The sequence below is a fragment of the Erpetoichthys calabaricus genome, chromosome 14 (assembly GCF_900747795.2).
Source record: "Erpetoichthys calabaricus chromosome 14, fErpCal1.3, whole genome shotgun sequence".
Classification (NCBI taxonomy): Eukaryota; Metazoa; Chordata; class Cladistia; order Polypteriformes; family Polypteridae; genus Erpetoichthys; species Erpetoichthys calabaricus.
Genome location: NC_041407.2, coordinates 105,070,208 through 105,085,157, shown reverse-complemented (window position 1 = coordinate 105,085,157; position 14,950 = coordinate 105,070,208). Strand labels below are relative to the sequence as shown.

At 43.7% G+C, this 14,950-nt stretch overlaps 2 protein-coding genes across 2 annotated transcripts in view; both read left to right on the top strand.

Annotated features, from left to right (window-relative positions):
• LOC127530166 (uncharacterized) overlaps nt 1-2,703 on the top strand; it is a 341,522-nt gene extending 338,819 nt beyond the window's left edge. The window contains exon 2 of the mRNA XM_051936417.1: nt 1,805-2,703. Coding sequence (XP_051792377.1) covers nt 2,061-2,702 — 642 coding nt within the window. The 5' untranslated portion in view covers nt 1,805-2,060 and the 3' untranslated portion in view covers nt 2,703. The remainder of the gene's footprint in view (nt 1-1,804) is intronic.
• LOC114664509 (pyruvate dehydrogenase (acetyl-transferring) kinase isozyme 2, mitochondrial-like) overlaps nt 1-14,950 on the top strand; it is a 905,310-nt gene that overhangs the window by 326,938 nt on the left and 563,422 nt on the right. The window lies entirely within an intron of this gene.

The window sequence follows — 14,950 nt, the reverse complement described above, 5'->3', positions numbered from 1 at the left end:
CCTGCACTTGTCATTATGTTTGTATTTGTACATGGAGTCTGGAAAAACGCAATTTTGTTCAGCAGTGCACTCCTTTGAATAACAATAAAATATACTAATCCCATACTCTGTGAACCTGTACTGAAAAACGAGGGAATCACCAAATGGACAGAAATTCCAGACACAGAACTCCCTTTCATTCTTTTTATCCCAGACATAATACTCCCTTTCATTCTTTTTTTTTATTTTTATAAGTCAAGTCAAGTTGGGGGCGGCACGGTGGCGCAGTGGGTAGCGCTGCTGCCTCGCAGTTGGGAGACCTGGGGACCCTTCCCGGGTCCTCCCTGCGTGGAGTTTGCATGTTCTCCCCGTGTCTGCGTGGGTTTCCTCCGGACGCTCTGGTTTCCTTCCACAGTCCAAAGACATGCAGATTAGGTGGATTGGCGATTCTAAATTGGCCCTACTGTGTGCTTGGTGTATGGGTGTGTTTGTGTGTGTCCTGCGGTGGGTTGGCACCCTGCCCGGGATTAGTTCCTGCCTTGTGCCCTGTGTTGGCTGGGATTGGTTCCAGCAGACCCCCGTGACCCTGTGTTCGGATTCAGCGGGTTAGATAATGGATGGATGGGAAGTCAGGTTGGGGATCAGGCACTGGTACAGTGTGTTGCCGCACCCGCTACATGATGAAATAACTTGGGATCCCGGTTGACAACCCCCCAGGCAGACACACGGTCCAGTACCACCCACCGGAAATGACCCTCTATCTGCTGCAGCCAGGTGTTACGTGGGCGACCCCTTGGCCTGGTCTAGCCTTTCTGGTCCCCAACAATGAGGATCTTACGAGCTGGATCACCCTTGGGGAAACGCGCCACATGGCTGATGCTCCTTTACAATGCAGGTCATGTGCCTCAATCGGGACTCCATGAGCAACACAAAGTCAAACCAGAGAGACACACATGAAGGAGTCCAGTCTTCGTCTCAGGTCACTGGATAGCGTCCATGTCTCACAACCATATAGCAAGACAGGAAGCACCAGGACTCTAAAGACTTGGACCTTCTTCCTTTTGCAGAGATATGGGGAGCGCCACACACCCCTTTCCAGTGACCTCATGACGACCCCCCCCCCCCATGCTCTCTCAATCCATCTACTGACTTCATAGGAAGAGTCACCAGAGTCACACAAATGTCACTGCTGAGGTAAGTAAACCTCTTGACGAGGTCGACACTCTCTCCGCAGACAGACACACCGCTGATGGCTGTGCCCAGGTGGTTATTGAAGGCCTGGATGTTGGTTTTTATCAGGACACTCGCAAGCCCAGACACTCAAACTCCTCGCTCAGTCTCTCGAGCGCCCCGATTATTTTTACAGATTCCCATTTATACTTGTCTAGCTTTTATGTTCTCATGGATGTGCACCACAGGGTCACCTTCCAGGTTTCGCCCATCCCTGGACGAGAGGAGGTGCTGTTGCTGACAGTCTTGTCTCTTTTTTTTATCCCTCACAGCCTCGGGAAACCACACCTTCCAAGGCACAGAAGCTCCGCCCCTTCCAGTCTGCATGATGTATAAAAGGAGGACACTGCCCGGAAGGTGGCGCCTCATTTCGAGGCTGATCTTGCTTCTGTACTGAACTAAGCCAGAAACGCTCATTTAATGTTCCAAAGAGGATGAACAGGGGAGAGTCCCAAGGCTTTGGAAAACATCTTGCATCACCCCCGTCCCAAAGATATCACGTCCTAGTGAGCTGAACGACTTCTGGCCTGTCGCTCTGACGTCACATGTGATGAAGACCATGGAGCGGCAGCTGCTTCACCACCTAAGGCCACAGGTCCGCCACGCCCTCGACCCTCTGCAGTTCGCATACCAGGAGAAGGTGGGAGCGGAGGATGCCATCATCTACATGCTACACCAATCCCTCACCCACTTGGACAGAGGCAGTGGTGCTGTAAGAATTATGTTTCTGGACTCCTCTAGCGCCTTCAACACCATCCAACCTCTGCTCCTTAATGACAAGCTGACAGAGATGGGAGTAGATTCATACCTGGTGGCATGGATCATGGACTATCTTACAGACAGACCTCAGTATGTGCGTCTCGGGAACTGCACATCTGACATTGTGGTCAGCAACACAGGGGACTGTACTTTCTCCGGTCCTGTTCAGCCTATATACATCGGACTTCCAATACAACTCGGAGTCCTGCCACGTGCAAAAGTTCGCTGATGACACTGCTATCGTGGGCTGCATCAGGAATGGGCAGGAGGAGGAGTATAGGAACTTAATCAAGGACTTTGTTAAATGGTGTGACTCAAACCACCTACAACTGAACACCAGCAAAACCAAGGAGCTGGTGGTGGATTTTAGGAGGACCAGGCCCCTCATGGACCCCGTGATCATCAGAGGTGACTGTGTGCAGAGGGTGCAGACCTATAAATACCTGGGAGTGCAGCTGGATGATAAACTGGACTGGACTGCCAATACTGATGCTCTGTGTAAGAAAGGACAGAGCCGACTATACTTCCTTAGAAGGCTGGCGTCCTTCAACATCTGCAATAAGATGCTGCAGATGTTCTATCAGATGGTTGTGGCGAGCGCCCTCTTCTATGCGGCGGTGTGCTGGGGAAGCAGCATAAAGAAGAGGGACGCCTCACGCCTGGACAAACTGGTGAGGAAGGCAGGCTCTATTGTAGGCATTGAGCTGGACAGTTTGACATCCGTGGCAGAGTGACGGGCGCTGAGCAGACTCCTGTCAATAATGGAGAATCCACTGCATCCATTGAACACGATCAACTCCGGACAGAGGAGCAGCTTCAGTGACAGACTGCTGTCACCGTCCTGCTCCACTGACAGACTGAGGAGATCGTTCCTCCCCCACACTATGCGACTCATTAAAACATTAAAATTATACAAAGTTACTGTCTGTCTGTATACCTGCATTGTTATCGGCATTGTTATCACTCTTTAATTTAATATTGTTCTTTATCAGTATGCTGCTGCTGGAGTATGGGAATTTCCCCTTGGGATTAATAAAGTATCTATCTATCTATCTAGGATAGTGATTAAGAAGGCACATCGTTTTGTGATTCATTTTTGCTGCAATTAAATTTGGTTTTGCCTGGTTGGCACCCCAAGCATTTGGCTTAATCCCCCGTATCTTCATTTCACCCCACTACATATGTACTGTGATATAACCAAACAATCAAAGTATTGTGGGGGAAGAGATTCACAAAATGGATGGAAATTACAGAAGCAGAACTCCCTTTCATTCTTTTTTTGGTTTGTTACAGATTCCCATGGACACACGCCTAGCTTTTACCTCTACAGCCGAATAATCAAAATACATATATCCAAATAATCAAAGTATCGTGGATGCTACATTTATTATTGCAACTTCTTACTAGCCAATTCAAGCAATGCATGGCACAGTATACACAAGTTAGTTGTCTATAGGAAAAAAACAAAAAGGCCGAGTAACTCCTTACAATGTGCGTACTGTACATTCACTGCGCATGGATTACAAAAGCCAATAATCAGGTGACCAGAGAAGGTCAACGCATAGCGACCCTCCTAAAAAAAAATAAAAAAAACAACACACTTCTGTTTACCGGGTTAAACCTGATTTTATATCAGAGCACCGAAGGAAATGTGTGGAATCACTTGAGTTTGGTCACACTTCACAATGAAGTGTTATTGATGTCTGTTCGTAGCTTCACGATTTGCAGTGTCACACTCGGCAACTGTTATTGAGGGTTTTGTATATTACTGATGTCAGTAATTTTTTAATCTCAAAAAATAATACGCGCATGTGCACGTTCTTCAACTCAAACGCACTTCATCATCCCCATCTTCATCAGTACAAGTGTTGCTCTTTTTTAAAAAAATAATGATGTGAGCGGCTTTGCCAGCGCACAAACAGTCACTATAGTTGGCTCCGTGAATGCGAAAAGTGCCTCCTACACAATGCTGCTGCTTGTCATATCTGCCTGAGCCAGGGTTTGTCGCTGAAGTTGCACCACAGCTAACGAAACAAAAACGCAACCGAGCCATGGAAAGCCACGCAGCTGTGCGTTTAACGGGGGCAGATGTGCGCTCGCACGGGCGCTTTGTTTATTCCTCTGTACCGACACAATTGGGTTCGGCGCTAGGACCGCGCAGAGCCCCACAGAGCCTGCTTAGCCCTACTCCTCTCTGCTACGTTGCTTCCTGCATCTTATAATTTCCATAATAACAGTCAATTTTCGCTTTTACAACGGAAATTTGTACATTATAATCAGCACAAAACACCCAACTGGTGCGATGACCTATATGACTCGCAGCTCCGCAAATAAATACCTGATCCCCGCTGGACAGCAGCCGCTCGTCGTGTTTTAAAGTCCGGCTGATGGAGGGTCCATTGTGTCCAAACTCTCTCTGTGTTTCAGCTGCTCTTTGATTCACCAACGCTCACTCGCTCTGCCTCTCTCTCTGCATCACAACCAGCATATGGCACCAGACCGATCGTTAACCCTTTGCAGCCAAAATCCCAAGCGTCCTTCCTCCCTCTCTCTCTCTCTCTCTCTCTCTCTCTCTCTCTCTCTCTCTCTCTCTCTCTCTCTCTCTCTCGCTTGCTCGCTTTCTTTCAAAAATGCATTCTGGTAAAACACGATCACTTAATTCCGCTTCTCTTGTCTGGCCCAGCCGTGACGTTTTGCGCAATATGGCGCAAAACAGAAACAAATTGTGAAATGATGATGGCATCAGAGCCTACCTTTTTGCATGAGGTCGGACTTGCGTGTACGCTGTTTGTTTTGCAGAGAGGAATAATTCAGTTCTAGGCACTCGGAATGTTTAAAACAATTAAGCATTTATTTATTTATCTGTCAACGACACATACAATTTAGGGGAGACGGAACACATCTGTCCAGTGCTTCTCACGATTATCATTTTTATTTTTAAACCAATCAGCTGATTAAACTATAGACCGTCTTACAGTGGGATGACCACAAGTCCACAAAATAACTCATAAGTAAAATACAGTATGTTTGCAGTACAATGTTTTCAACATTAGGACTAAATAAAAATCTAACGTAGACAATGCATATTCTGTGCCTACATATCTTATGACGTAGGGCTCATTCCTGTTTATGTATTTTCTCTAAGTTGTTAGCCAGCATTATTGGTTTTGTAATTCAAAAACATGAATTACTATACATCACAAAAAGTATAAAACGATTACGGGAGATACAAATCCTATAAACAACGGCAAGCCCAACAGTCCGTTATTGGTTTTGCTCACACTTTTATTTTTAATCAATTAATATCACCTGAACTAGCGCTTTTATTATTTTTAACACATAGTAGACCAGTGCTATACATTTCAAAAAGTAAAACAACATAATTACATAGAACTGAGCAAATTTATTTTGACTAGCCTAAGTACAGTGACCTCAAGTCATAGACTGGCGCTCGGCCCAGGGTTTTTTTCTTCTCACTTTCCGCTCGACAGTGTCGTGATTGGCTGTAGCCCCCAACGACCCTGAATTAGAATATAGAGATGGTTATATTATATTGACTACCGTTATTACTAAGCGGCGCCATTAGTAAAGTGCTTTTCATATAATAGTATAATTTTTCAGCTATGCGCTTGAACGTTCCAAGAGGCAGTAATGCATGTGTACATATTGTGTGTATATGCAAAATATGTACCAGATTTAATTTAACGATCGCAATTATTTCTTTGCAAAATGTCCTTGTTAAAATTCACTGAAATATTAGCACCCTGCGACACGCCTTTCAGGTTTCTTTGAATAATTAAACGCAGTTTTATGTGTGTTTGTTTACGATATCTCACCGGCATTTCTTTAAATATGATTTATTCATGATCAGTTAATTATTACCTGTTTTGATTTTGGCTGCTATGTCGAGTTCTGTAAGTACCAGATGTGAAGCGAGGTTTCATTGAAAATTGTAAAAATAATGTGAAAGGCGCTACAATGGAGATAGATAGATAGATAGATAGATAGATAGATAGATAGATAGATAGATAGATAGATAGAAAATGCACTATATAATAGACAGACAGACAGACAGACAGACAGACAGACAGACAGACAGACAGACAGACAGACAGACAGACAGACAGACAGACAGATAGATAGATAGATAGATAGATAGATAGATAGATAGATAGATGTAAAATGCACTATATAATAGATAGATAGATAGATAGATAGATAGATAGATAGATAGATAGATAGATAGATAGATAGATAGATAGATAGATAGATAGATAGATAGATAAGAGGCTGCATTCTTCCTGGTCTTGAAAGTCCTTTTATTTCAGACTCCCTGAATGAGTGTATGTGGCTGAACTCCACAGGCCCACTCGGTGCCATACTGAGTGCTCTACTGTGTATGCTGGGCATTTTTATTTGTATAAAATCCAATCGGTACTTAATTATTCTGCCTGTATTCTTAAGGAAATGGATCATCCAACAGGTTTATAAAATGAATAATTATCCAGGTGGCATCCTGCCCGGGATTGGTTCCTGCCTTGTGCCCTGAGTTGGCTGGGATTGGCTCCAGCAGACCCCCGTGACCCTGTGTTCGGATTCAGCGGGTTGGGTAATGGATTGATAATTATCCAGGTCCATGATGTATTATCATGTAAAGTTTAGGTCAGACTCCATATTTGTCAAACTCTAAACATGTGATTCTCTCTCTCTCTTTCTCTCTCTCTTTAAGATCGTTCAATGGCCATTAAACTGAAATTACCTTCATACGCTGATCCATTAAAAGTACAAGCAGACATCTTGTAACAATATTCTGCCATCAAGGCCATCAGTATAGGTGGAAAGCCGGGACCAGATACAGTACCTCCTTCATTACCATTAATACTCTTCAGGTTTGTGACTGGTCCACTAAATCGTTCGAGCAGTCTTTGTTAGACTGTTGGTGACATTTGTCTGTTAATCAGTCTGCTGCTCTGCAGAGAGTACTGAGGGAGAAAATAACAAGAGCGCCGGGGCACACCTCTGCAGCGGCGGCGTAGCCTGCTTAGTACGAAGAGCCTGGGAGCAAACCCGTGACTCGCTTTACTCAGGTGTCATATCTTGAATGGCAGCACCATCCTGTGGAATGCTACGTAAATGCTAGCGAGAATAACCCTTATTTACATATTTTACCTTTCACGCCATTAGCAAGGCTCTTTACATATTGTAAACCGTGGCATCAAACAACTCTCAATACCACACAAGTATACTGTAATATAATATAAATATAATTTATATAAATATTTTTTGGCATAAGCAATAAATTAAATCACTTTTTACTTAGTCTCACGGGCCAGACTTGCTTTTCAAATGAGAATACATGCCTAGCTTTAGCAAGACTACTTTACACTAGATAGTAGAAGTCAGTCACCCAGTGCAGATCTTAGCATCTTTAACTCTGCTACCTCCAGCTCTGTCTCTTGCTTTCTGATCAGTGCCACCGTCTCCAGTCTTCAGTGCCACCCTGCTGTTCAGTACAATTGGCATTTGTGTGTAACATGCTTTTTACTAGATACTAGAAGTCAGTCAGTCATTTTCTAACCCGCTTTGTCCAGGGTCACAGGGGTCTGCGGGAGTATATCTCAGCTAGCACAGGGCACAAGCAGGGAACAAACCCTGGAGAGGGTTCCAGTCCATCACAGGGCACACACACACACTCACCAACTACACACTAGGGCCAAGGATCACTAATTCACCTAACCTGCATGTTTCTGGACTGTGGGAGGTGACTGCACGCAGGGGAGAACATGCAAGCTCCTGGAACATGCACCCCGGTCTCCTTACTCTGAGGCAGCAGCATTACCACTGCGCAACCCTTAGATAACAGCATATGATAGCAATAGCAGATAATAGCCATTTCCATCAAATTACCATCAAAGTTTCCATTTTATACACAATGTAATCAATCAGACTTTATTTTATTCAAGTGCCACAGTGTCTATGGTAATGCCAGCTTATGGAGCTTCACCTAAAGTTACCTTTTATTATATTATACTAGGGGGCTCTGCCCCCTGCTCGCTTCGCTCGCCAACCCCCGGTGTTGGGAATGACAAAGAGCGTGATGTATGAATGAGATATAGAATAGTGTGACGGTGTAGATGATGCAAATAGAAAGCAAACAATAAAGTGTGTGGCACAGTGTAAAGGTTTATTTGAAAATTTCTTTGTACACGCCGTTTAAGTGTAAAAGGTAATTCCAGCTCAGAACTTGTAAGGTCATTTAAGATGGTTATTGTTGTGATCAGAGTCAAGTTTGTCAGAGCTTAGAAAGAGTTGTGTCTCTCCAGGAAGTAATGGAATGACTTGGGTATTAATGTTTTCCACATTAATATTTTTTGGACATAATATAGTGCGTTGTGTTAAAAGGGGCATTTGGTCTAATGAGATTGCTGTTCCAAATCTCTCTGTAACTAAGTCGTCGCAGATAAAGGCTTGAGGAATTGTAATAATATGTGGCTGAAGTCCATCTGTATTGGTGAGTGTACCATCTCTCAGTTGTAATAAGCAATTGTTATGATCTGGTTCTGGACATCGTATCTTTTTTACTAACTGTATCTTTTGAAAGCAATGCCAATTGCCTGCGTATTTTAAGGTGCACTGAACAATAGCTGAGTGCATGGCATCTGGAAGAATAGCTAATCACTGTCTAAAATCTCCTCCTCATAAAAGTACCTTTCCTCCAAATGGAATATTATTATTCATAAACGTTTGTAGAAGTTTATGAATGGTGTTGAGTAAGTGACTGGATGCCATTGTACATTCATCAATAAACAACATTTTTTCAAGACGGATGTCACGTGCAGTGCCACCGTTAATGTTCATAGTGGATACCGATTTGTAGGATCTAATGCAGTTGATAAAGATTTCACTTTCAGGTACATCGTCAGTTATAAGCTTTTGTAGATATTCAGTATATGAATGTAAAGAAGGCAGTCTAATTTGACCCTTTTGACAACAACGTGTAAATGTATAACATGTATTGCCAGTTGTTTCTTCAGGGAAGTGAACTGAATGACAATGATTGCAAATGACATTCATTAATCCGAATGAATTTTCCTGGGGTATGTTTTCGTTGTGTAGTTTGAGAGGCGCGTTGTTGCATGTGTAGTATTTGGGACGTGTTGTTTTGGAGCTGTAATCGATTTGCCTGTGCTGTGTGAGAAGCCCGTTGTAGCCTTCGCTGTCATTAACGTATGTCTGAGACGGGAGGTGTTTCGTTTTGAATCCGTGCCTGTTGTGATGCAGCACTTTGATTGATAGTTTGCGTCACGTGGATCTAGGATGTAGATTTGTGCATATTTGCGTTGTTGATTTGTTTCAGGGTGCACTGTTCCAATGCGATGCAGTATTTGTGCACATATGCGAAAGTAGTATGGGCCATTGCCTTTTGGTGGCCTGATATTTACTCCGGTATATGCAAAAGCAAATGAACTATTGTAGGATCTAATGCAGTTCATAAAGTTTTTACTTTTAGGTACATCGTTAGTTAGAAGCTTTAGTTGAGCTTTGCGTTTTTGGAGTCGAGACATTTTTTCTTTTAGAAATATGGATAAGTAATAAGGAGAATTGCACTCACTGTTAATATGGAGCCTTTTCTGTGGTTGAACGGTTAATAGTGCCTTATTGTAATGAGATCCACCTATGCTGCATAGCCGTCTATTTTGTTGTTTCTTTCGTGTTCGTGTGTTTGTTCCTGTTATCCTTTCCTTTTCGTTTTGTACCCGTGACCGTGTATTCATGACTTGTTTCTTTCTCAGCATGCGAAATATGGATAAGTAATAAGGAGGATCGCAGTCACTGTTAATATGTTTCCTTTTCTGCAGTTGAACGGTTAATAGTGCTTTATTGTAAGGAGATCCACCAATGCTGACACCTATGCTGTCTAGTGCGAAGGTGCTGACGTTCACTTTAGAATATGTGGCTTTGGGTGTCACTTCTTATGGATGTGTGTGTGTGGGGGGGGGGGGGGGGGGTGTTGAGGATTGTTGTTGCGCGAGCGTCTTCTTTCTTTTTGTGTTCCTGTGTCTTGTTGAATCCCCCTCTTTGTGTGTGTCCCGTCCCTTGCTTGTAGGGTCTGTGGGGTGGTTTTGTGTTCTTTTTTTTTGTGTTCCATGGGCTTGTTGAATCCCCCTCTTGGTGTTTGTCCCATCCGGTGCCTGTAGGGGGGGGGGGGTGCCTTGCTGTTGTGCGCGCGCCTCTTTTTTTTTTTTTTTTTTTGGGTCTAGTTTCGTGTGCAATGTGTTTCGTGCTTTGCTTGCGTTTGAATACTTTTTTATGTGCCTTTTCCTTTTTTCGGTGCTCTTTGCGCCTCATTTCTCCATTTTTCCTGTGCTCACTCCTTTTTTCTGTGGTCTTGTCCGCCTCTCGCGGCCCCTCATCCGCCTCTCTCGCCCTCTTTTGTCCGCCTTTCTCGGCTCCTCAGCCGACTCTCGCGGACTCTTTTTGCGCCTGCGCAGTACGTCTTTTTGCAGCTACGGCCCATTGCCGGATGTGCCTGCGTCCATCATCCGGTTTAGCATTCTCGGTTAGTAATATGGATAGTACAATTCCTCTGAAAGTACCCTCTAGTCTCTAGATTCATTTCAGTTTATATTTGTATAGCATTATTCACTGACTACTGGCTTCAAACACTTGCACACATTTATAAATATAATTCCCGTAATTGCTAAACCTACAATCTCAAGAAATGCGAGCTCTCAAACTATACCCATCAACCACAACATCACCACCACCTGCCTAAAATTGTGTTGGTCCCCCTCATGGGACCAAAACAGCTGATTCAGACACCTTTCCCTCATGGCCAGTCTTAAATTGATCAGCAATTTGTGCTAAAGGAGCTCATTTTATTACCACACTTCTTTTAACTTCACCTGTTTGTTGTCTGGTACAAATCTTGTTATCGATATTTAACCCACTTCCTATTGTCCAAATGACTTGGAATTTTGCACACTTACTCACTTCCGATGACAATAATCAGTTTCACTAATTGATCAATTAATCCACGTTAATTAAGAAATGAAATTTTCATATGAAGAATAGTTAAAGATTTCACCAATAGATGGCGCTAGTAACAGATAGAAATATTAAAGAAAGTGTTAAAATGTCCATCCATCCATTTTCCTACCCGCTGAATCCGAACACAGGGTCACGGGGGTCTGCTGGAGCCAATCCCAGCCAACGCAGGGAGTAAGGCAGGAACCAATCCCGGGCAGGGCGCCAACCCACCGCAGGACACACACACAAACACCAAGCACATACACCAAGGCCAATTTAGAATCGCCAATACACCTAAGCTGCATGTCTTTGGATTGTGGGAGGAAACCCACGCAGACACGGGGAGAACATGCAAACTCCACGCAGGGAGGACCCGGGAAGTGAACCCAGGTCTCCTTACTGTGAGGCGTGATTACAATATTGATTACAAAATAATACTAAAACAAACCCAAGACTAAAAAGTTGAAAATGATATATATATATATATATAAATACTTTTTAAAAACCACACATACAGTATATTAAGTTAAAAAGTGTACTAAAAAGTAAAAAATAAGTCATCATTCACAACAAGTCTCATTCATCATTTGTAAAATAAAAGGTGGGCACTTTTCATCAATCAACATTCAAAAACACTTCTTAAATTCTTAGCAAAAGCACCCACCTTTTATTTTACGAGTGATGTATAAGAGACTTTTTAACTTAATATAAGTATGGTTTTTAAAAAGTATTTTTTTATATATTTATTATTGTGGGATCAGATCAGACCGGCTAGCAACCCAGCCACAGGGGATGCAAAAACCAGTGTGTTTCTTCGCGCCAGTCCCAAGCCAAGATAAATGGGGAGGGTTTCATCAGGAAGGGCATTCGATGTAAAATTTTTCCAAATCAATATGCGGACAACAATACAAATTTCCATACCAGATTGGTCGAGCCCCGGGTTAACAACAACCGCCACCAGTACTGTTAGTCAACAGGGTGCTGGCAGACATTGGGCTACTGTTGGCCGAAGAAGAAGAAGGAGAAGAAGAGGGGGGAGACATGTCCAGAGGCAGGAGGAGAGGAGGAAAGTAAATAGAGTGGAACTGAGGGTAGGAACTTTGAATGTGGGCAGTATGACTGGTAAGGGGAGAGAGTTAGCAGATATGATGGAGAGAAGGAAGGTTGATATATTGTGCATGCAAGAGACTAAATGGAAGGGGAGTAAGGCCAGGTGGATCGGAGATGGATTCAAATTGTTCTATCATGGTGAGGATAGGAGGACAAATGGAGTAAGAGTTATTCTGAAGGAACAGTATGTCAAGAGTGTTTTGGAGGTGAAAAGAGTATCAGGCAAAGTGATGATTATGAAGCTGGAAATTGGAGGTGTGATGATGAATGTTGTTAGTGCATATGCACCGCAAGTTGGGGGTGCAATGGGTGAGAAAGAAGATTTTTGGAGTGAGTTGGATGAAGTGAGGAACAGTGTACCCAAGGGACAGAAAGTGGTGATTGGAGCGGATTTCAATGGGCATGTTGGTGAAGGGAACAGAGGAGACGAGGAGGTGATGGGTAGGTATGGTGTCAAAGAGAGGAATGAAGAAGGTCAGAGGATAGTGGATTTTGCCAAATGGATGTACATGGTTGTGGTGAATACGTATTTTAAGAAGAGGGAGGAACATAGGGTTACATACAAGAGTGGATGAAGATGCACACAGGTAGATTACATCATATGCAGAAGGGTTGATCTGAAGGAGATTGAAGACTGCAAAGTGGTGGTAGGGAAAAGTGTAGTTAAGCAGCATAGGATGGTGGTCTGTAGGATGACGTTGGAGATCAAGAAGAGGAAGAGAGTGAGGGCAGAGCCAAGGATCAAATGGTGGAAGTTGAAAAAGGAAGACTGCAAGGTTGAGTTTAGGGAGGAGGTGAGACAGGCACTGGGTGGCAGTGAAGAATTACAAGACAGCTGGAAAACTACAGCAGATGTAGTAAGGGTGACAGCAGGAAGGGTGCATGGCATGACATCTGAAAAGAGGAAGGAGATAAAGGAAACCTGGTGGTGGAATGGGGAAATACAGGAGAGTATATAGAGGAAGAGGATGGCAAAGAAGAAGTGGGATAGTCAGAGAGATACAGAAAGTAGACAAGAGTACAAGGAGATAAGGCACAAGGTGAAGAGAGAGGTGGTGAAGGCTAAAGAAAAGGCATATGATGAGTTGCATGAGAGGTTGGACACTAAGGAGGGAGAAAAGGGGGCCGAGCTGGGAAAGATGTGCAGCAGGTTAGGGTGATAAAGGATAAAGATGGAAGCGTACTCACAAGTGAGGAGAGTGTGTTGAGCAGATGGAAAGAGTACTTTGAGAGGCTGATGAATGAAGAGAATGAGAGAGAGAAGAGGCTGGATGATGTGGAGATAGTGAATCAGGAAGTGCAACGGATTAGCAAGGAGGAAGTAAGGACAGCTATGAAGAGGATGAAAAATGGAAAAGCCGTTGGTCCAGATGATATACCTATGGAAGCATGGAGGTGTTTAGGAGAGATGGCAGTGGAGTTTTTAACTAGATTGTTTAATGGAATCTTGGAAAGTGAGAGGATGCTTGAGGAGTGGAGAAGAAGTGTACTGGTGCCAATATTTAAGAATAAGGGGGATGTGCAGGACTGCAGTAACTACAGGGGGATAAAATTGATGAGCCACAGCAAGAAGTTATGGGAAAGAGTAGTGGAAGCTCGGTTAAGAAGTGAAATGTTTGCTCTGAGGATGTTGATGGAGAAGTTTAGAGAAGGCCAGAAGGAGTTGCATTGCATCTTTGTGGACCTGAAGAAAGCATATGACAGAGTGACTGAGAGGAGCTGTGGTATTGTATGAGGAAGTCGTGAGTGGCAGAGAAGTATGTAAGAGTTGTACAGGATATGTACGAGGGAAGTGTGACAGTGCTGAAGTCTGCAGTAGGAGTGACGGAGGTGGGATTACAACAGGGATCGGCTCTGAAGCTTTTCTTATTTGCAATGGTGATGGACAGGTAGACAGACGAGATTAGACAGGAGTCCCCGTGGACTGTGATGTTTGCTGATGACATTGTGATCTGTAGCGATAGTAGGGAGCAGGTTGAGGAGACCGTGGAGAGGTGGAGATATGCTCTAGAGAGGAGAGGAATGAAGGTCAGTAGGACCAAGACAGAATACATGTGTGTGAATGAGAGGGAGGTCAGTGGAATGGTGAGGATGCAGGGAGTAGAGTTGGCAAAGATGGATGAGTTTAAATACTTCGGATCAACAGTACAGAGTAATGCGGATTGTGGAAGAGAGGTGAAAAAGAGAGTGCAGGCAGGGTGGAATGGGTGGAGAAGAGTGTCAGGAGTGATTTGTGACAGATGGGAATCAGCAAGAGTGAAAGGGAAGGTCTACAGGAAAGTAGTGAGACCAGCTATGTTATATGGGTTAGAGATGGTGGCACTGAGCAGAAAGCAGGAGACAGAGCTGGAGGTGGCAGAGCTAAAGATGCTAAGATTTACACTGGGTGTGACGAGGATGTAAAGGATTAGAAATGAGGACATTAGAGGGTCAGCTCAGGTGGGACGATTTGGAGACAAAGTCAGAGAGGTGAGATGGCATTGGTTTGGACATGTGCAGAGGAGAGATGCTGGGTATATTGGGAGGAGGATGCTAAGGATAGAGCTGCCAGGGAAGAGGAAAAGAGGAAGGCCTAAGCGAAGGTTTATGGATGTGGTGAGAGAGGACATGCAGGTGATGGGTGTGACAGAACAAGATGCAGAGGACAGAAAGATATGGAAGAAGATGATCCGCTGTGGCAACCCCTAACGGGAGCAGCCGGAAGAAGAAGAAGAAGTCCTTTGCAGATTTTTTTTTGAAAACATGTAAATGTGGTTATCATCATCAATCAATTTTCTTTTATCTCTAATTGACGAAATTCTTTCTGCCATATTGAAATTTTTTAAAGTTGATTTTAGGTTTA